The sequence below is a fragment of the Peromyscus leucopus genome, chromosome X (genome assembly GCF_004664715.2).
Source record: "Peromyscus leucopus breed LL Stock chromosome X, UCI_PerLeu_2.1, whole genome shotgun sequence".
NCBI classification, from domain to species: Eukaryota; Metazoa; Chordata; class Mammalia; order Rodentia; family Cricetidae; genus Peromyscus; species Peromyscus leucopus.
In genome coordinates this window covers 114,364,077-114,385,317 of record NC_051083.1, presented here as the reverse complement: position 1 = coordinate 114,385,317, position 21,241 = coordinate 114,364,077, and the positions used below count along the sequence as shown (strand labels likewise).

The 21,241-nt window shown below is 37.6% G+C and overlaps 1 protein-coding gene across 4 annotated transcripts in view; it reads left to right on the top strand.

Moving 5' to 3' along the window:
- Nucleotides 1-21,241, top strand: part of Enox2 (ecto-NOX disulfide-thiol exchanger 2) — a 288,302-nt gene that overhangs the window by 248,488 nt on the left and 18,573 nt on the right. For all 4 annotated transcript variants that reach the window (XM_037198912.1, XM_037198911.1, XM_028894264.2 and 1 more), the window contains one exon: nucleotides 5,866-5,980. In XM_037198912.1, the coding sequence (XP_037054807.1) occupies nucleotides 5,866-5,980 (115 nt within the window). The remainder of the gene's footprint in view (nucleotides 1-5,865; nucleotides 5,981-21,241) is intronic.

The following is a 21,241-nucleotide window of genomic DNA, read 5'->3' as shown; positions in this document are numbered from 1 at the left end:
TCTGTGTAATATTCATCTTTACGTGGCTTTTTATATTAATTTATCTTTTTTTTGTCTCTTTCAAGCCTACGTATATTTTACACACATTGTAAACGATTTTATCTGAATCAGTCTTATTATGAATCTATTGTTTTAAACTGTAGTATTCTAAGACTGAAAAGGTGCTGTGGCTGCTGGCTCCGCCAATTTCAGCTTACCAACATGGCGTTTTCTGCCAGTTTTGTGAGTCATCAAGTCTCAGAAATAGTGGGTCTAAGCTTTTATCAAAGCAGTGTGTAGCCCAGAAACCTTTTTTTTTTAAATACTAGTAAAGACTAAATCTACCACACAGCGTAATGTGCCGCTGGCAGATACCTCATTCCCGCCATACTGCCGGTCAAAGGCAAATGCCAGGAACCCGCCAGTGTTCAAACCCACGTTTTGTGGTGTCTAGCTGCCCATATGAGACATGAAGCAGGAACCTGGTTTTGGCTCTGTTTAGAATTGGTGATTAAATATTCTCAGGTTTAAGGTGGAAACTCGAGCCATTGGGCGCCATTTGTTGCTGGAGAGCTTCTCTCCAGGTTCCACCAAGCCCCACAGTCCCAAAAGCCAAGTATAAAATAATCACTCAGACACTTATATTACTTATAAACTGTATGGCTGTGGCAGGCTTCTTGCTAACTTTCTTTTATCTTAAATTAACCCATTTCTATAAATCTATGCCTTGCCATGTGGCTGGTGGCTTACTGGCATCTTTACATGCTGCTTGTCCTGGCAGTGACTACAGTGTCTCTCCCTCCTTCTTCCTGTTTCCCCAATTCTCCTCTCTCCTTGTCCCGCCTATACTTCCTGTCAGGTCACTGGCCATCAGTGTTTTATTTATATAGAGCGATATCCACAGCACTTCCTCTTACTGCAAGTTGATGCCTACAGTCATGGTTGTATTTGCTATGGGGACTCTTTTCTACAGAATCATTTGAAAATCTGTGTTTCACTGGAACTCACCTACACTAGGTGCTACACCTTAGAAAATGTATAAAAACTAGAATCATAGCCATAAGCATTAAGATGATAGCCTCTTGCATCCTTACTCATAGAATATTTTACACCACAGAGCTAAAAGAAAAGGGCTTTGATGATTATAATTGTAAAATAACCTTTTCCATTTATGTCCATTTCATACTCTGAAGAACTGTTTGTAGATGGATAATGAAGTCATCTGTGCCCCCTTGTTTTAGTACTAACTTGCATTAAGACTGGCTGTTGGCCTTCAGCCATCCAAAAGCATACTAACCCAATTTTATATCAAGCTAATTTGTATTTCCATTATTTACCATGCAAGAGCCAAACCAGTGTTTGTGAGTTGCTTCATTTTATTAAATGACATCTCAGAATCAAATTGTTTTGTGAGTGTACAAGCTACTTATTTCCCTAGCCTCTGTTCTGTTCCATTCCCTCCTGACTCCTTTTTTACCATGGTTCTTGTTAATACTGAAAAAAAAAATGTAGGTGAGTAGGTTCTTGTTACACATTTAATAAGGAGTGTTGGTATTCTGGTAATAACATTCCTATCGTAAAAAATGAGTAAGATCAATTAAAGTCCACATAAATGTTTGTGAAACAAGGGTTAAATAATTAATGTGTAATGATTTATGATTTGCTTGCTTTTTAATAAATCAAAGATGTCAACTAGTACAAAGTGGTTCTTTGCATGCATTTCCTTCTGTCTCTGCTTTGTTTCCTTCTATATGAAAGTGCATCTTGTTCTCCATTATGGAGTAGTGACAATTTCTAAGTCTCAGAAAAGGTTGCCACCATTAGAGCAGACTCAAAGTCATTATAGTACCATTTCAGAAATCACTACCTGTTCATTGTTGAAATGAGATGCACCACATATTTACAGTGGGCAAAAGGGTGGCATAGGAACTTTAGGGCTGCTTATTTTAAAAAGTATTCTGTCAGTGACGAGTCTCATAAGATTTCCTGTAGTGCTTAACACATGCTAATTACTGAAAATGTTGTTGCATGTCATTCCCACATTTTGGTTGCGGTACTGTATCAAGATATCAGAATGAGAAATGGAGCAAATCTGAGGTACGGCTATTACTTTTGATGTCTGTACTTCAGTAGCTAGGAATCTACCCCCTACCTGATCCTATTTCTAAGCTATTAGAATGCCTTTTGGGGTGCATACCACCTTCTAGCACTTTACTCTGAAAGTTTTTGTAAGGATTTCTTTGTCAAAGCTTTTCTGACCCACCAGAAAATAGATGCAGAGTACTTCAGCAGTAGGGTTTTCCAAGAATTAACAAAGTCTCATTTTTCTTCGAAGTACACTGACATTTACCAAATGGGCCTTCTAAATTTCCTTTAATATGGTACCCCATAGCCTCTGCTGTTCTCTCTGCTTCTATTCCAATTATGTGACTTAGTATTGGATATTTGCAGAAAAAAATAATGATATGAGCTTTTTTGGGGGGGGGTTATAGCTAAGGATTGGATAGTGTACAGAGCAGTCCCCTGAGAAACTTAGAAAAACCTTCCCTGAGTTTTTCTTATTCTCATTTTATTATTAGCTAAAATAACTGGTGATTCTTGTCCCTGATATATTTTAAAGCATTTAGGTAAAATTTGTCCCGAAGTATGTTATATTTCTAGGGGCATTTGAAACTGTAAAAGATCTCTAGGTAAGACATATAATATACATGTAGTTATTGAAGTATTTGTATTTCTAAGATCTTAAGCTGTCTTGCCAAACTGGAAGCGAAAGAATGCTTTGTGGATGCTGGGAAGCTACAGGACCTGTCTTAGTTTTAAGATCTTGCTGCTCTGGGATATTTCCCTAGAATGAACACAATTTACTCTCCCAAGAAAAGTAATAACTTTATCAGTGTTAGTGACATGTGTGTGAGTTGAGAGTTGGTATCTGATTATATCCTGTGACAGCCTACATTTTTATTAGAAATCTAAAAAGCCACAGCTTTTCATGATGCAGTAAACTGTACAATATTTGAATTTGCCAGTGTCAAACTTTGTTATAATCACCTTCTAGTAACAGCTCTGATGATAACTGAAACTAAATCTTATGAGGTCGAGTGCATTCAGCAGAATGAGAAATCCCCTTATTGTTCTTCATGCCAGGAGTCTCAATAAGACGTAGCACATCTTTTTCATGACACAGCCCTTTAAAGCTCATTTATCACAAACAAGTCATTATTTTCCTCTATTTTAAGTAAAGTCCCTGCTGTACATGGGAGGTACTATATTAGCATCTGGTTTTTCTGCTACTTCTTAACAATCCGTGATAATACTAAGTAACTCACTTTTTAAAGAGTCCTTCATATAGTGTTAATGAAAACTGGAACTAGAAATCATTTTTCCTGATAAAGGAATTAAAAAGGAGGATATTAAGATAGTGACTAGCTATATGATTATAAATAAATCCATTTGAAGGCCAGGCATGGTAGCATACACCTTTAGTCCCAACACTCAGGAGGCAGAGGCAGGCAGACCTCTGAGTTCAAGGCCAAGCTGGACTACAGAGTGAGTTCTAGGACAACCAGGATTACTTAGTGAGACCTTGACTCAAAAAAAGAAAGAAATCTATTGGAAATATACATAATGCTTAAAAATGGGATAATTTGCACAGATAGCTTTAGATGATTCCTATATTATAACCCAGTAGGAGTTATCCTAGGTAGGGATTCTCAGCTTAAAACCTAGGAAATTAATAACAATCACGTGATACCTAAGTGATTTCAAGTTGCTCTGAAATGTGTAGTTCTCATTCTTGTTTTGATATAATGTACATGTCTGTATATATGTATGTATATGTTCCTTGTGTATGTGCATGTGTGGATGAGGGTGTGTTTGATCACAAGCATATATTTGAAGACCAGATGACCACATTGAATATTTTTCTGAATTGTTACTCTTCATCTACATGGTGGATTTCAATCCTTTTCTTATGACTCAGCTTTGTGTGTTATAGAAGTGTAGTGTTCAACAAGAGCTACTTAGACTTGGGTTAGTATGCACATGTGGGTGTATATGTAAGTACCTTTCTTGTTCATGTCACATCTTAGGGATACCAGCTGTTCTTGTGTGTGATATTTTCTTATTTTCTGGAGTAATTTTTATCACCTAATCAATCCCTCATTATTCTACTCCTTTCAGTGGTAAAAAATTCTTCACATTAAGTATTTCTTGATTAAATTTTTGTTATGCTGATTGAATCCTATCACCAAATGTTAAAAAATCATTTCATTAAAATTTTTACTGTACAAAGATATGTGGAAGGAAATGGCAATAACATCATAAAGGTCTACAATAAGAACATGTATTTAATGTTGAAAATAAAGAAACTTTTTGTTTCTTAGTTCATTATTTCCAGACAAAAACTCGTCTTCTTTTTATTTTAAGCTAAATGAATCTGTGAGTTATTTTTAAAGTATCTGACCTTCTGATGAGATTCCCTACCTTTTTTTTTTCAATATGAGCATAATTCCTTTATACCAGGAGGATAGGTAAATAGCTACTTTATTTGTTTGCTGAGTACCACATCTGGATCATTCCAAGGTTGGTCTCCATTTATTGTTCTTTTTCTGGAAAATGTAATCTCAACCTACTTCCTGAGATGTCCAGTGATTTTGGTGGTTATCCTAGATATGAATATTATAGTGTAAAATTATGGACTCTTGCCTGGCAGCAGTGGCGCACACCTTTAATCCCAGCACTCAGGAGGCAGAGCCAGGCGAATCTCTGTGAGTTCAAGACCAGCCTGGTCTACAGAGTGAGATCCAGGATATAGAGTGAGATCCTGGTCTACAAAGTGAGATCTAAAACTGCACAGAGAAATCCTGTCTCAAAAAAAAAACAAAAAAAAAATTATGGACTCTTATATGTTCTTACAAAATGTTCCCTTTTTCTTCTTTTGCTTAAATGATCAGTTTAATCTTTTTGTATTCAAGCTAGAGGTTTCTGTCTATTGGATAGCAGTTCCAATAACAGTTTAGCTCCTTGAGCCTTAGCTAGGCTGCTTGGACTCTCTGTGCTTCCTTGGTTGAGAAAGCATGCAAAACTTTCAAAGGATTCTATATAGAGATTGTAAAGAATCTGTGTGTGTATGTATGTATATATGTCTTCCTCTCTCCTTTCTCCTTCAATTCCTCCTTACACACACACACACACACATTTCTTCTTTCTAAGATGCCCTTCTTTTTAGTGGCTGCTATTCCACTAACCACTCCCTTGCAATTATTTAGGCCACCAAGGCTGGGTTTTCTACTAGAAATTTAGCTGCCCTGTGACTAAATTCTGATCTGCTCTCAAACTAAGAGATTTTTTAAAAGCAGGGAGACTTGTCTATAGTGGTTTTTTTTGTTTGTTTGTTTTTTTCTTTGTTTTTTTTTTTTTGATTCTTCAAAATGCCAATTCCTCTTCGTAATATGCATGCATTTGTTCACTGTCCAATGACATCAAATAGTTATGTATTTTGTTTTGTCCAAACATTTTAGTTATTGTCCATGAGAGAGTTAGTCTGGTAGAAGGTTACTCTTAACAGCCATTTTTGCTGTATTTTCTAAAACTACAAAATCTTGGTTTAGAGTTCTGTTCAGGAAAGCTATTGGAGAGGAAATAACAAGCAGCAAAATTAAAGGAACCAACATGGGAAAGTATAATGACAAAACTCTAAAGGGAAATTCCAGAACTCCACATAAGTAAGAGCCAAGTGTGCCTTTTAATAAGACTGTTTAGTCTCAGTGTGCCATTGCGTTTTTGTAGAAGAGCACCCTGAGGGTCTTTAATATGTCCTCATACCTCTGTCCATTTCTTCAACATTTTTAAAAGTTTCCCCCTAAAAAGCATGCCTTTTGCCCTTAGGAAATCCGCAACATTCATAATGATGAATTAATGGGAATCAGAAGAGAAGAAGAAATGGAAATGTCTGACGATGAAATAGAAGAAACAACAGAAACAAAGGAAACGGAGGAATCAGGTAATGATAATTCTGGTTTGTTTTATGTAGTAAACATTTACTTGCAGTAGCAATGTTTTCAAACTTTTAAAACAAGGTAAGATGGTGTATACATCAGCCTATCAGACTGCATGTCAGATAGAAAAAAATTGATGGGGCTATGTGAGTAAACACTTGCTAATATCAAACCTGTGTCTTTAGGGTTTTCTGTGTTCTTCACATATCCCCTTTTCAATTGAAGTGCCTAATTTAAAATGTGCGCTTTTGTCAAAAATTAGAAACCTCAATGGACATTTAGGCATCATTGTTCCATATTTGATTTGGATTTATTAATATTCTCTTCAACTATAAGGAAACATGTGCATAAATGCTAGATTATATATACATTCTACCCAAATAAGTAACAGATAGATATATTATTTGTTAACAAACTCTATATAGCAAGGACATACAGAAGAATACGAAGTTGATTATATAATTTAGGAGAAACTGTCAAGAATTTTTAGGGGCTGGGAAATGGCTCAGTCAGTTAAGTGCTTACTATGTAAGCATAAAGCTGTAAGTTCAGATCTCTAGCGTCCATATAAAAAATTAAAAGATAGTACAGTGATCCCAGTTCTGAGGAGGTAGAGGCTGGAAGATCTCTGGAACCTGCTGGCCAGCCAATCAGTGAGCTCCATGTTTAGCAAGAAACTCTGTTTCCGAAAACAAGGTAGAGTGTGATGGAGGACAAAACCCAGTATTCATGTCTGCTTCCACGTGTCCATGCACATTACATACATGTGCAGGCATGGTAACAATTTTAGATAAGATTTTGGATTTTAGTGCAGAAAAATTAAATATTTCTGTAAAGTAGCAAAATTAAAATCTACAAAGTAATACATACCTGAAATAAATAACTATTGAAGGTACTTAGCAAATATATTAGGTACCAACTCAGAGTCCACAAATGGTTGTCTGGGTGGAGGCTTTTATTCTAGTCTAGTATAATCTGGAACTCAGAGTAAAACAGAAACTGTGGTGTTGATACCCAGTAGGCCTATAGGGTAAGCTTCATGAACAATAAGACAACACTTTACCCATTAGTTTGATCATAAATTACTGTGGATGGAAGAGCACCACAAGACTGAATACCTGCCACCAGAACAGTGTTTCAGGTAAACCATTGCAAACAATCTTAGGACTTTAATTGGAGGAAATGCAGTATAAGAAAGCATTAGGCTGGGGAGATGGCTCAGTATATAAAGCGTTTGCTTTGGCAAACATGAACACCTGAGTTCAAATCACCAACAGCTACATACATGGCCATGGATGTCTGTAACTCCAGCACTGTAGGGGGTGGGGGGCACACAAGATCACTGGAAAACGATAGACCAAAACACCTAACATCCTTCTCTGGTGTCTATGTACATGTGTGGCTGTGCACATCTGCACACATGTCATATACCACATATATATCTTTAAAATCATAAAACCACTGGGCCTAAATTTGAAATATCTGAATTCTAGTCTCAGATCTGGGAGATTCTTTTCCCTCACTAACAATTATCTTCCATAACATAACAGCTAACTTGGATTTTGTTCTAGTCAGATTCATCCAGTCATTTCATAGCTGTTACATGCCAAGCAAGTTGTAAACATTGGAAATGTATTAAGTAATTGAATGTCATGGTCATGTGGTAGGGGGACATACTGATTGACCAAAACTCCAACTTACATTTCCCAGTTCCTATATCGAAGTCAGAGGTTCTGGTCTCATATAAGGGGTCTTAGAATCTTCACTCCATAAATGGAAATTCTTACAGAAAAAAATTCAAGCCAGACTTTTAAAGGTATCCATTACCTATTGCAATGGAATTTTCTCCATTTTTGTGATACATTTGATCCATAAACATACCAACTATTGTCTGTACTAGATACTTTATAAGCAGTGGTTAGCATTTTCAGAATATTGAATTGTTGCAAATAAATACCACAAATCTATAGCCAAAATCAAGAAAAGACTATAATAATAATGGAGCTATTCAATTTATTTAAGTGCTTCGCTAAGATATATTAGAGCAGATTAATTATGACTTGTAGTATTGCCTCCACCTCAGTATCTCCAGCATCATATACACTGCTTATACATAGTTAGAGTTGAATGAATGCAACCTAATTTTGAGCATCACATGATGGATTATAGAGTTTGAGGAGTGACTGGGGGAGGTGAGGGATGTGTGGGAAATTCATACTGAATGCACTTACTAGGGATATATAATTGCATTTTGCTTCTGTATCTCTTCTGAGTTAAAAGCTGTATTGGCTACTGCACAGAATCTTATTCGTTCAGAGACTGGAAACTCCCTGACAGATCATCTTATAGCTATTTTCTTTCCTGTTCCACATGCCAGGATGCTGCTTTGTCAAATAAAGCTATCTACAATAGACTTAATGGAGCTTACCAAATAGCTTTTCTCCCAGAAGGTTTCAATTCATTTTAATTCAAGGACTTTTGTGCATTTTTCTTCCCCTCGATCGTATCTAATTCTGTTATCTTGCTTCCGTAGTACTCAACTGCAGAAATCCTGCTCGACGTGAGCCAGCAAGAGTCTCCTTAGTTTTTATCTAAATCAGCTATATGTTTTAGCTATCACTTGTTTCCAATTAAAAGCTTAAGCAAGTAGATCTCCACGTTGTTGTTTTCCCTCACTGTGCTCCCCCAACTTGAATTCCAGGGGCCTATAGTGCTTCCCTGGTTATCTTTTACTCCTCAAACAAAATAAAAGTCGTTACATTACCTTGGAGTGCCACAGAATTTCTGTTCTTCCACAGACCCTGCTTTAACCAATATCTGTGGTACAGTACTTGCAATGAAAGAAAGCCATCTATTCAACAGAGGGAAATCCCATCAGAGCAAACTGGATATTGGGAAATTGTTTTTTTTTTTCTGTTGTTAATCATGTACCTAGTAAACAGAAGGGCTAAGAGGGTATTCTCTACATAACCCCTTTGCCTTCTTCAGTTGGATTAGTGGTTACCAGGACTGGTCCACCTAAAAATCATCCTAGAGGGTACAAGCTGTCGGTCATGAGATGACATGTTCTAGAGATCCAGTGTGTACTACTGTCACTACAATAATTAATGTATTTTATATGTGAAATTTGCTGTGAGAGTAGACATTCAAAAAAAGCTAGCAACCCCCATTGTACAAAGCGTATTTCTCTGGAAAAAAATGTAAACCTTGAGTATATATAATTCTTTATTAGTCATACCCCAATTAAGCTGAATGAAATGAAAATTTAAAAAATATTTAGGAGATACAGAGAGTCTGACGCAGTAGGTCTTTAATGGTATTTCAGATAATTCAATTATTTAGATTCTGGTGGTCCAGGGACCATTTGAAAAACAATGAAATAGACAAATTTTTCTTGATTGTTCTAGCCAAAATATTCTCTTCCCTATTTCCTCCTCCCCATCATCTAGTTTCCATTATTCTTACTTTAAGAATTTGACCAATTAATTATTATGATGTCCTGAAAGCTTAGAGAAATATTAATATAAATATAAATAAATTTGCATAAATTAAAAAAAAACTACTTGCTGCTAACCTAGAGTACTGATTAGAATCCAGCCAGGGCAAGAGATAACAGTGTGATCCCAAGTAGCCACAGTCAGTAACAATTGCTCAGGGCCTTGAAAGGGGAACAGGTTTAGATAGAAAGAACAAGAGTAAGAACATCCTGATGGTATGGGCGAGTAGAAGGAATAGGGATTCAGTGATGGAAAGAGGCATGCATGATATGTATTGGGGAGAAAAGACCAGTTAGGCGCAATAAGTCTAAAGTCCAGAGGAGAATACATACCAGGCTCATATTTAACATAGTAAGCAATATGACACCCTAAGTACATCAGGCCATAGCACTGCTATGATGAAAACATCATGATATCTACATTTTAGTAGATCATTTTAGAAAAAAAGAGACCAGCCAGATTCTGTTTTATGAATAGAGTTGTAAAATGATGAAGACTTTGGCTTGAGTGATGGCACTAGGAGTGAGAAAAATGACAGGAAAAAAAGGGAATGGAAATGTAAGATTAAAGATGCTAGAGTCATTCATAAAGGAATAGACTCGAAAGGCTGTAGTGTAAGGCTGGTGTATAGATGAAGAAAAGTAAAGATAATTGAATGAGCCTCTTCTCTAGTCTGAGAGACTGGGGAGCAGATGAGTGTATTAGCTTCACTAGAGCCAGAATAGCAAAGTACCATACCATGGGAGACTTATACAGTCATTTTTATTTATTTTATTTTGTGTGTATATGTGTGTTTTGCTGGCATATATATTATATCTGTGCCCAACATATGTGCAGTACCTATGGAGGCCAGAAGAAGGTGTTAGAGTCCCTGGAACTGGAGCTGCAAATGGTTATAAGTTGCCAAATGAGTACTAGGAATTGAACCCAGTTTCTCTGCAAGATCAGCCAATGCTCTTAACTGCTGAGCCATCTCTCCTGCCCTGTAGCAGCAGTTCTCACCTGGTGGGTCACAACCTCTTTGGGGGTCGAATGACCCTTTCACAAGGGTTACATATCAGATATCCTACATATCATATATTTACATTACAATTTGTAACAGTAGCAAAATTAGTTATGAAGTAGCAACAAAATAATTTTATAGTTGGGGGTCACAACATGAGGTAGTAGCATTTGAAATGTTGAGAACCACTGCCCTACAGAGTTGTGTTTTAAAACATATATATTGTCTTTATTTTCTTAAAACTAGGAACACAAGGTGGAGGTATCAGCAGAGTTGGTTCCTTCTGAAGGCTGTGAGACATAATCTGTTTTTGCTTCCTCCCAGTTTCTGGCTGTTTGGCAGCAATCATTAGCATTCTTTGACACAGAGATATATTACCCCAATTTCTGCCTTTATGCTCACATGATGTATGTCTATCTCCCTGCCCAAATTTCTCCTTTCTGTGAGGGTGCCAATCATAAGGTTAGGACCCACCATAATGACTACACTGTAACTTGATTACTTCTGTAAATGCCCTGTTACGAAGCAAGATCCCATTCTTACAGCTTCAACATCTTTGGGATGGCAGGGAGGAACACAGTGTGATCCACAGAACAGAGCTTGTATGAATGGACTGAAATGAAAGGATTTGTGTTGTGGTGGTTGTTTGGGTTGATAGGGAGACGGCATGGGGAGGCAGGGTCTTGCTGAGTAGCCCAAACTGCTCTGGAACTCAATGTAGCCCAAGTTGATCTCAAACCTGAGGTACTCTTCCTATCTCTTCCTCTTGAGTTCTGGGATTATAAATGTGCCCTTTTAAAATTGATTTTTGATGTTCAATAAAAGAGAAGAAAGCTAATGAAGATTGTGGCTTCTTCAGTACTTGAAGATATGGCAACATTTATGGGAATTTGTGGAAATGAAGCCCTAGAAGAAAGAATAATAAGGGACTCAAACTTAGAAGAAGCTTACATTCTAATGAGAATTTTCTCTGAGATGAGAGAGAGAGGGATGCTGAAAGTATGTATGTAGCCCAGACTTCTGTATATAGTAAGAGATTGGTCATCCATTAATCACAGAGGCTATTTAGAAATAAGACCATGAAAGGCAAGGAATAGATATTGAGTACATATTGTAGGACACATGGAAGGAAGAAAAAAGAGGCGTGAGATCGCGTCACTAAGGACTAACATGATTCCATATGAATCTAGCTGTCTAGTTCCACAACTTCCTTGAAAAGTCCTCTGAGGCCCAAGAGAAAGAGCAGAGACTTGAGTCAAGTGACCATGAGTTACAGACTGGGATGGTCAGCTTGGTCAAAGGTTTTCAGAAGGCTGAAGAAATATAGGGTGCTGAGGAGTTTACAGTAGACCCTATCCAAAAAACAATTAACTAACTGGATGAAGTTGGCCACTCTAAGAGATTAAGGATTTAAGAACAGAATCTTAGAGGGATGAAGGGCAAAGAAGCAACTGACCAATGGGGATTCAGTATTTGGCAGGGGGATGTAGGTGTTATAGAGAGGAACCATGATGTCCCAGATGCATCCATGCTGGCAGAAGACTGGGTAGAGAGAGATAATGACATATAGAGAGGCAAAGAGAATAAGGCTTTACGAGATCAAGGAAACCACTTGATTTTGCCTGAACCATTTTGTAGCCACCTCTATAGGTTGTACTTAGGTAATCTGTCTGTCTGTTGTTTTTAGCTTATTACCCTTTGAGAATTGCTAGGGCTCCAATGTTTAGTTTAGGATTTCTATCATCTTGTAACATTTTTTAGTATCTGCTATAATAAAGCTTTCCAAGAGTAGCTGAATCACTGAATGCACTTATTATTTGGTTTTGTTTGTTTGTTTGCTTGCTTGCTTGCTTGTTTGTTTCCTTTACATCATCCAATATTTTTAATGGCACAAAAGTCTGTTTTGGTTCTTCATTGTACAGACACATGTCTGAGATTCTGCTTTCCGTGGCTCCTCTAGAAGGAGATGTTCACAGCTGCCTTCATATTTTCATATTGTCAAGAGAAACTGGAAGCCTTCAGATCTAAGAAGCAGTTGGCATAAAGAAAAACATTTCCCACATAGGGACTAGTCAGAAAAGAGAAACTGAAAGCTAATGATGGCAGAATAGGAATGTGTTCTCCATACTGTGCTCCACAGTATCAAGACTGTAGGTTTAACTATTCATACATAGTATTCAAAGGTAATATTGAATATTTCAGTGTTCTGGCCATGTATGAAAGACTCCAACATCAGGAATGGGCCCAATTAACATGAAGTCTATGAAAGGAAAGACTTTGTGTTCTCATTTAAATGACAGAAACCTTAACTTCAGAGAGTAGGAAATACATTATGTAGAGAAGCCCTCCCCAGCATTATCACTGATCACTACCTTATTTTTTGTTTGTTGTTTGTTTGTTTGTTTGTTTGTTCGGGGTGTTTTCTCAGTGATGGGTGTAAACTGAGAAGATTATTATCTGCTCTTGCTTCTGTCAGTGCTCATCACCAAGCCCTTTCCCTCAGGCAGGACACAAGCACTCTTCTCCTCATTTTCTCACAGGGAAAACATTTTCACATTTCAACTACAGGTTATGCCTCTGAGCACTCTCCTGAATCTCTGCCCTTTCCTCAGACGTGCATCTCCATGTGGCATGTAGAACATGAGCATAACCACTGGCCTGTGGTACTGTAGTCCATGAAGTAACAAAAGGAGGGAGATGAAATGTTACTGTTTTATTTTGAGCCATGTAGATCACCAAATGATAGTCAAAGCAAAGCAGAAACAACTGTCCATCTGGAGTCACACTTTCCAGAGGAACCTGTATGCCTATGCAGCCCGATGCCAGCTTGAGATACTGTCCTTGGAACTGATCCAGCAAACAAACCAAATATTGCTTCTTCCGTTAGACAGATGGTTAATGTCCCTTTCCCTATACCATTTTGTTCATTACACAAATCACTTATGTCGTCTTCCCTTGGTGCTGTGAATGCCTGATGAACAGTATCTCAGCCACTGGGAGATGGCATGGGTAGATAATATTTAGAGATCTGGCAATGCAAGTCTCTGTGTAATGGCTTTCTCTTCAAAGACATAAAATCTGTGTGAATACAGAAGTAATTAAAATCAGTTACAAAAACCACACACAAAACGAGTGTGCCCTGAAAAAGGTCTTTGATAATTGATCAATTGAAATATGAGATTTAAAGCTACTATATCAAGATAATTGCATAATCATCCATTGAAAACAAGTGTGGAAACTGAGAAAGGCTTTCTTTCTATTGTAGTACCACTCTCTGCTTTAGGTAGCCAGTCTAACCATAGCCTAATAACTCCAGGAATACTCTTAGGTTCGAGTCATTTAATTAAACTCAGTTCTCCCTAAAGGCAGATTCCTTTTGGGAATGAAATATGTCTTCGTCTCAGGATAGAGTTCTCTTTAAATCCAGACATGGTAGCAGATGCCTGTAATTTCAGCACTTGGGAGGAGGGGCAGGAGGAACGAGTTCAAGATCATAGGTGGCTACATAGTGAGTTCAAGGACATTCTGGACTTTGAGATTCTGCCTAAAAACAAGTATTTTTTCCTATGTATAGCCCATCTTTTAAGGGGGTAGAGATTGCTTTTTGCTCAAGGTTTGGGGGATTTTGGTTCATCATGACACAGAAGGCATAGCTGAGTTGTTCCCATCAGGGTAAACAGGAAGCAGAGAGAGGGATGCTTGAATAGTGGCTTTCTTTTTCCCTGGTGACCTCATGAGAGCAGCCAGTCTACAGGGTGATGCTTTTTCCACTAAAAACAGAGATATGAGCAAAAGGAGCGAAAGGCAACAGGACAGACATCAAATCCCGCCATTTGCAGCCCACACAGTCATTCTCCTGGGCTAGCTCTGCTTCTTAACTGTAGTTTTCCTAAATGAGCACTCCATGTTTCTGACATCTCGAACCACCTGAGATCTCCACTGCATCTTCAGCATCACTCTCATAGCTTCAAGCATTGCCTTTCCAGGGGCTGCTTGCAGTAATCATGGCTGCCACATATTTCCTGGCCTTGAAAGCTTTTCTTTGAAATCTAGATTCTTCAATCATTTATTATAATAATTTTAATTGTTTTATTTCATTATTTTTCTTTTACTTTCTACCAACCAAAAATACCTCCCCACAGTAACTGGGAAAATCCACATCTTTGTCCAGTTGCTTTTTAATGTACTTACACACTTAATGCACAACTTTGTAATTTGGGTCCAACTTCCTATCTGCTCTTCCAGATTTCATGTTTTATTGGCATTTTTAAGAGGTGGAATGGGAGTATAGCTCAGTGGTAAAGCTCTGGTCTCACATATGCAGGCCCTAGGTTTGTTCCCCAACACCATAAAAAGGAAAATGTTTCCTTTAATGTAGTAGATAAACAGTGGAGATCAGTGGAGTCACCTATTTTTACCTTAGTCATAAGCCTGGAATACAGAGAGTACTCAATAAATGTTTATTGGATTAATGAAAAATCCTCTGACTAAATATTTACAAATAGCCTTTATAATTTTGACCTTGAAAATTTGCACAAACTCATAAATAATTAAATCTAAAGTAGGTTTCTCCATGCATCTTCATTTTATTAATAAATTATCTCTTCAAGGTTTTTTTTTTTTTTGTCTTTTGGTTCACAGTAAAAGGGAAAAGACTTCCTATATAATCCTTGTCTCTACAGAGGCAGTCTCCTACACCAACCCCAATCAACCTCTCCTACCATAATGATGTATTTGTATCGTAATGAGCCTTCATTGACCAATCATCACCGGAAGTCTATAGTTTACAGAAGGGCTTCTCTAGTGTGTATATTACATACTACATTCTATAGGTATTAATGTATGTGTAATGACATGGCCCTTCCATTGTGGTAACATACAAAATAGTTTCATTGCCCTAAAGTTTGTGTTCTACCTGTTCTTCACTCGTCCCTGGTAGCCTTTGGAAGCTACTCATCTTTTTGCTGTGTCCATGGTATTTCCTTTTCCAGAATGTCATGTAATTGAAATCAACTACTGTAGAACATTTTCAAAATGGCTTCTTTCACTTAGTACCATGCCTTTGTTTCCTCTGTGACTTTTCTCAGCTCAAGGACTCATTTCTTTTTACCACTAAATAATATTGCATTACCTGAATATATCAATTTATTTCTCCATTAACCCACTAAAGGAAATCTGTGGTGCTTCCAAGTTTAAGCAATTATGGGTAAAGGGACTATAAATATGCAAACACAGGATTGGGGGAAGGGCATTAAATTTCAGTTCATTTAGATAAACACCAAGAAGCACAACTACTCAGTTTTATGACAAGTATATATTTAATTTCATAAGAAACTGCCAACTATTAACAAACTAATATTTAACTTATTTAATTTAGTCTTTGAAGACGCCAGTAAGCCACCAGCCACGTGGCAAGGTATAGATTTATGGAAATGGTTAATTTAAGATAAAAGAACAGTTAGCAAGAATCCTGCCACGGCCATACAGTTTGTAAGCAATATAAGTCTCTGTGTTTACTTGGTTGGGTCTGAGCTGCTGTGGGACTGGCGGGTGACAAAGATTTGTCCTGACTGTGGGCAAAGCAGGAAAACTCTAGCTATAAGTCTTCTTTTATCTAGTTCCCTAAGATAGCAAGTTTCATACTTGACCATAGATCTTTCTTCATTTCTAATATAAGCATTTCTTCCTACAAATTTCCCTCTAAGCACCACTTTGCCACACTCCACAGATTTAAATAAGTTGTGTTTTCATTTAAATTTAGTTTGAAATTTTTTCTTTGACCCATGTATTATTTAAAAGTAAGTTGTTCAGTCTCCAGTATTGGGGAATGTTCAGCTGTCTTCATTATAGATTTTTTTGTCATATTCCATTGTTCTCTAAGAAGAGTCATGGTATAATTTCCATTTTGACATTAAGGTATAATTCATGGCCTCGAATGTGGTCTCTTTTAGTGACATGTCCATGTGAGTTTATAATTTGTAATTTGCTCTTGTTGAATGAAATAGTCTGCAGATGTCAGTTTTATCTATTTGATTGATAGGAGTATTGAGTCCAACTATGCCCTTCCAGATGTTCTGCTTTCTGACCTCATCCATGTCTTATAGAGGGGTGTTAGTCAATTCCTCTGCTTCTCTTTACAGCCCCTCAGCTCTTGTTTCACATAATTTGAAGCTCTGTTAGCATATTACACATTAAAGAGAGTGATGCCTTCTTAAGTGCAGGCCCCTTTAACAAGGCCCCTGTCCTAATTCTTGATAACTTTCCTTGCTCTGCAGTTAGCTTTGTCTTAAATTCATGTATCGTGGGAAGTCTTTCTGTGCTGTGAAATATATGTTGCTCTGATTGGTTGATAAATAAAGTTGCATTGGCCTGTGGCAAGGCAGCTTAGAGGCAGGTGAGACATCCAAGCAGATACATGGAGAGAAGAAAGCAGAGGAGAGGGAGACACCAGCCTGCTGTCCAAAGAGCAACATGCCAGCAGACTGGTAACATCACAGCCATGTGGCAAAATATAGATTAATAAAAATGGCTTAATTTAAGATGATGGAGCTAGCTAGCAAGAAACTTAAGCCATTGGCCATAGAGTTTGTAATTAATATAAGCCTCTGAGTGATATATTTTATAAGTTACCGTGGGACTGTACATGAGAGAGATTTGTCCCGACCATGGGCCGGGCGGGACACAGGAAATCTTCAACTACATTCATGTAGCTACTTCCATTTTTAATTACTACTAAAATGGCATTATCTTCCTTCTTCTCTTTACTTGTTTATCTATATAGGCTTTACATTTAAGTATATTTCTTATGGTTCATATAGCTGAGTCTTGGTATGGTTGGTTTTGTTTGCTTATTGTTGTTACTTTGATTTTTCCAAAAAAAAAAGTAAATTTGGCTGGCTTAAAACTTACTGTTTATCACAATTAATAAGTGGCTTGCCTTATATATGAATAAGTCATGTAGCTAGAGTTTTCCTGCCTTGCTCACAGTCAGGACAAATCTCTGTCACCCGCCAGTCCCACTACTGCTCAGACCCAACCAAGTAAACACAGAGACTTATATTGCTTACAAACTGTATGGCCGTGGCAGGCTTCTTGCTAACTGTTCTTCTATCTTAAATTAACCCATTTCTATAAATCTGTACCTTGCCACATGGCTCGTGGCTTACCAGTATCTTACATGTTGCTACTCATGGCAGTGGCTGGCAGTTTCTCTGACTCAGCCTTCCACTTCCCAGAATTTGTCTCCTCCTTGTCCCGCCTATACTTCCTCCTGCCTGGCCACTGGCCAATCAGTGTTTTATTTATTGACCAGTCAGAGCAACAGATTTGACATACAAAGATCCCACAGCAGGGATAATACTTTTAGTGGTTGTATTTCAACCACAAATGGCTTACAGGCACACTAAGCACCTCATTTAGTTTAGTTTACATATATGACTAGTCTATGCTTTTTGTTTATTTCACAATGTGGGGTTAAATAAGGCCAAGTACTGAATACAGTGTGGATTCATAGGAAGTATTCTATAAAGTGCTTGCATTGTTAATTAAATTTGAGAAATGGACTGCTCCTTAAAAATAAATTGATTTGTAGACCAGACTGGTCTCAAACTTGAAGCCATCCTCCTGCAATGACCTCATGAGTCCTGAGAATATAGATGTGTGCAATCATACATGGCTAGGGACTTTTTTGATCCACTCTAGTGGTAATCTCTGCCTTTTGACTGGTATGACATTTGAAGTGATTATTGGTACGACTGGATAAATATCTACCATATTTGCTGCAGTTTTCTTTGAATTATCCTCGTTCTTTCCTCCTAATTTGTCCTCCATACTTTTTCTTTATATTGTTTTAAGCATTTTCTGTTATATTTTCTCTTTCCTCAGTATATCAGTTATACTGTTTTCTATATAGTTTAAGATTATGCAAGTATCCTACAATAACAAAATATTTCCAATTCCTCTTCATCCCATGCATCATTGCTACCATTCATTTCACATGTACTTAAGTGTGTGCATTGTTACTGCTACAATTTTGAACATTATACTCTAGATCACTTTTATCTTACCATCACTTGCTCATCTTTTATGTTATATTTTTCCTTTGTGTAGATCTGAATTTCTGAACTATATCATTTTTTTTGTTGCTCTGAACAGCTTTAATATTTCTTGCAGGACAGACTTACTGTCAAAACTCCCCCTCAGTTTTTATTTAGCTGAAGAAATCTTTATTTCTTCTTAGTTCCTTTTGAACATAATTTCACAGGGCACAAAATTCTACATTGGTGACATATTTTGCTAAAATATTTTCCTCTGTTCTCTTGCTTTATGTAGTTCTGAGAAATTCTATGTAATGTTTCTATTTACTGCTCTATAGGTGAGGTATTGGTTTTGTTCCAGCCTATTTTAATAAGTTTTTTCTCTATTTTGATTTGCTGAACTTTGAGTAGATTTGAGGACATTCATCTTTAATGCTCTATGAACTTCATGGATCTGTATGTAGTTTTGTGTATATCACAGGTTTGGGAAAATGTTTAGTTATAATTGCTTTTTCTCTTCTCTTTTGGCTTTGCCGTTATATATGCTTACACTTTCTGTGTTTGTACCAGGTTGCTGGATATCCTGTTATTTTCTTTTAGTTATTTTTCTCTATGCTTTTGTTGTCTTCTAGATGTTTATATAGCCCAAAATTCATATGCTGAAACCTACTCACCATTTAGGTAGTAGAACTTTGGGGAGGTGCTTGGCATTAGTATCCTCATGGAAGAGGCCCCAGAGAACTGCCTTACCCCTTTCTGGTGTGATAATACTAAAGATACCATTTATGAACCCAGAAGTAGGCATTTGCCAAATGCAGAAGATCTGGTGCTTTGATCTTGAATTGCCCAGCTTCTGAAACTGTTAAAAAAATACATTTTCATTGAGCATAAGCTACCCAGTCTTTGGTATGTTTTTCAATAATAACATCCTAGATGGGCTAAAGCATGTTTTTAGTTATAGCCTTTTACATTTTTAAATATTCAATCTCAGAAATTCTTTCCTCAACCATGTCTAGTCTACTAATGGCCTGTCAATGGTCTTCTGCCTGTTATAGTGCTTTTGATGACTAGTATTTCTATTCTTCCTTAGAGTTTCTAATTCTGCTCTTATTATTCATCTGTCTCTCTCATTTGCCTATTTTCACCAACATCCTTGCCATATCTAACTCAATTTTTTAATTATATTTTATAATTTAATTTAATTTTACATATCAGCCACGGATTTCCTTGTCCTCTCCCCTCCTCCCCCCCCCCCCCGCCTTCCCCCAGCCCACCCTTCATTCCCATCTCCTCTAGGTCAAAGACTCCCCTGGGAATTGAGTTCAACCTGGTATATTCAGTTCGGGCAGGTCCAGTCCCCTCCTCCCAGGCTGAGCTAAGTGTCCCTGCATAAGCCCCAGGTTCCAAACAGCCAGCTGATGCACTGAGGACAGGACCTAGTCCCACTGCCTGGGTGCCTCCTAAACAGTTCAAGTTAATCAACTGTCTCACTTATCCAGAGGGCCTGATCCAGTTGGGGCTCCTCAGCTATTGGTTCATAGTTCATATGTTTCCATTTGTTTGGCTAATTGTCCCTGTCCTTTTTCCAATCTTGGTCTCAATAATTCTCGCTCATACAAACCCTCCTCTTTCTCACCGATTGGACTCCTGGAGCTCCACCTGGGGCCTGGCCATGGATCTCTGTATCTGGTTCCCTCAGTCATTGGATGAGATTTCTAGCATGACAATTAGGGTGTTTGGCCATCCTATCACCAGAGTAGGTCAGTTCGGGCTTTCTCTCGACCAGTGCCAGCAGTCTACTGTGGAGGTATCTTTGTGGATTTCTGTGAACCTCTCTAGCACTTTGCTTCTTCCTATTCTCATGTGGTCTTCATTTATCATGGTCTAACTCAGTTTTAATGTGTCTTTGTGTTCTTAAACTGGTCTTTGCAATTTATTAGTCCTTATAAATTATTGTTAAATATCAGATAGTACTAATTGGGTATAATGAACCCTAGCAGATAGACCTTTGTTTGTGTAGAGGAGACAAGGAGACTCATTCCCCAGTTCTATGATTAAGTCTTACTTTTTTTTAGACAGAATCTTATGTAGCCCGGGCTGTGGATCGTCTCAAAATTCTAATTCTCCTGCCTCTACCTCTTGAATGGTGGGATTAAAGGTGTGTGCTACAATATCAAGTTTTATGTGGCACTGGGGATTGAACCCAGGGCTTCTTGAATGCTAGGTAAGCACTCTACACATCTGAAATACATCCCAGCCCTAAGTCTCAGTCTTTAGATAACCTGTGACGGTTAAATTTCACCTATGCTTCTGAAATTTGCTCCTAGGCCCTTAACTGGAACAAGATGTCTGGAAGGGTCTAGAGCAGTGGTTCTCAACCATCCCAATACTGTGTTCCTTTAACACAGTTCCTCATGTTGTGGTGACCCCCAACCATAACATTATTTTCATTGCTACTTCATATTGTAATTTTGCTACTGTTAGGAATTTTAATGTAAATATCTGATATGCAGGATATCTGAATATGACCCCTGTGGAGTCATGAACCACAGATTGGGAACCACTGATCTAGAGTTAAGTATCACCCTTCTTCGGTTCATTAATGCTATTTTAAAACTCCAAAAGGTTCTAATAAAATAGTTTTTCCTGGAGGTAGGTCTTGTTAAGAATAGAATGTTCTGGTATTTCAAACTTCAAAGCTGTTCCTCTCCCACTGTGAAACAGAAAGAG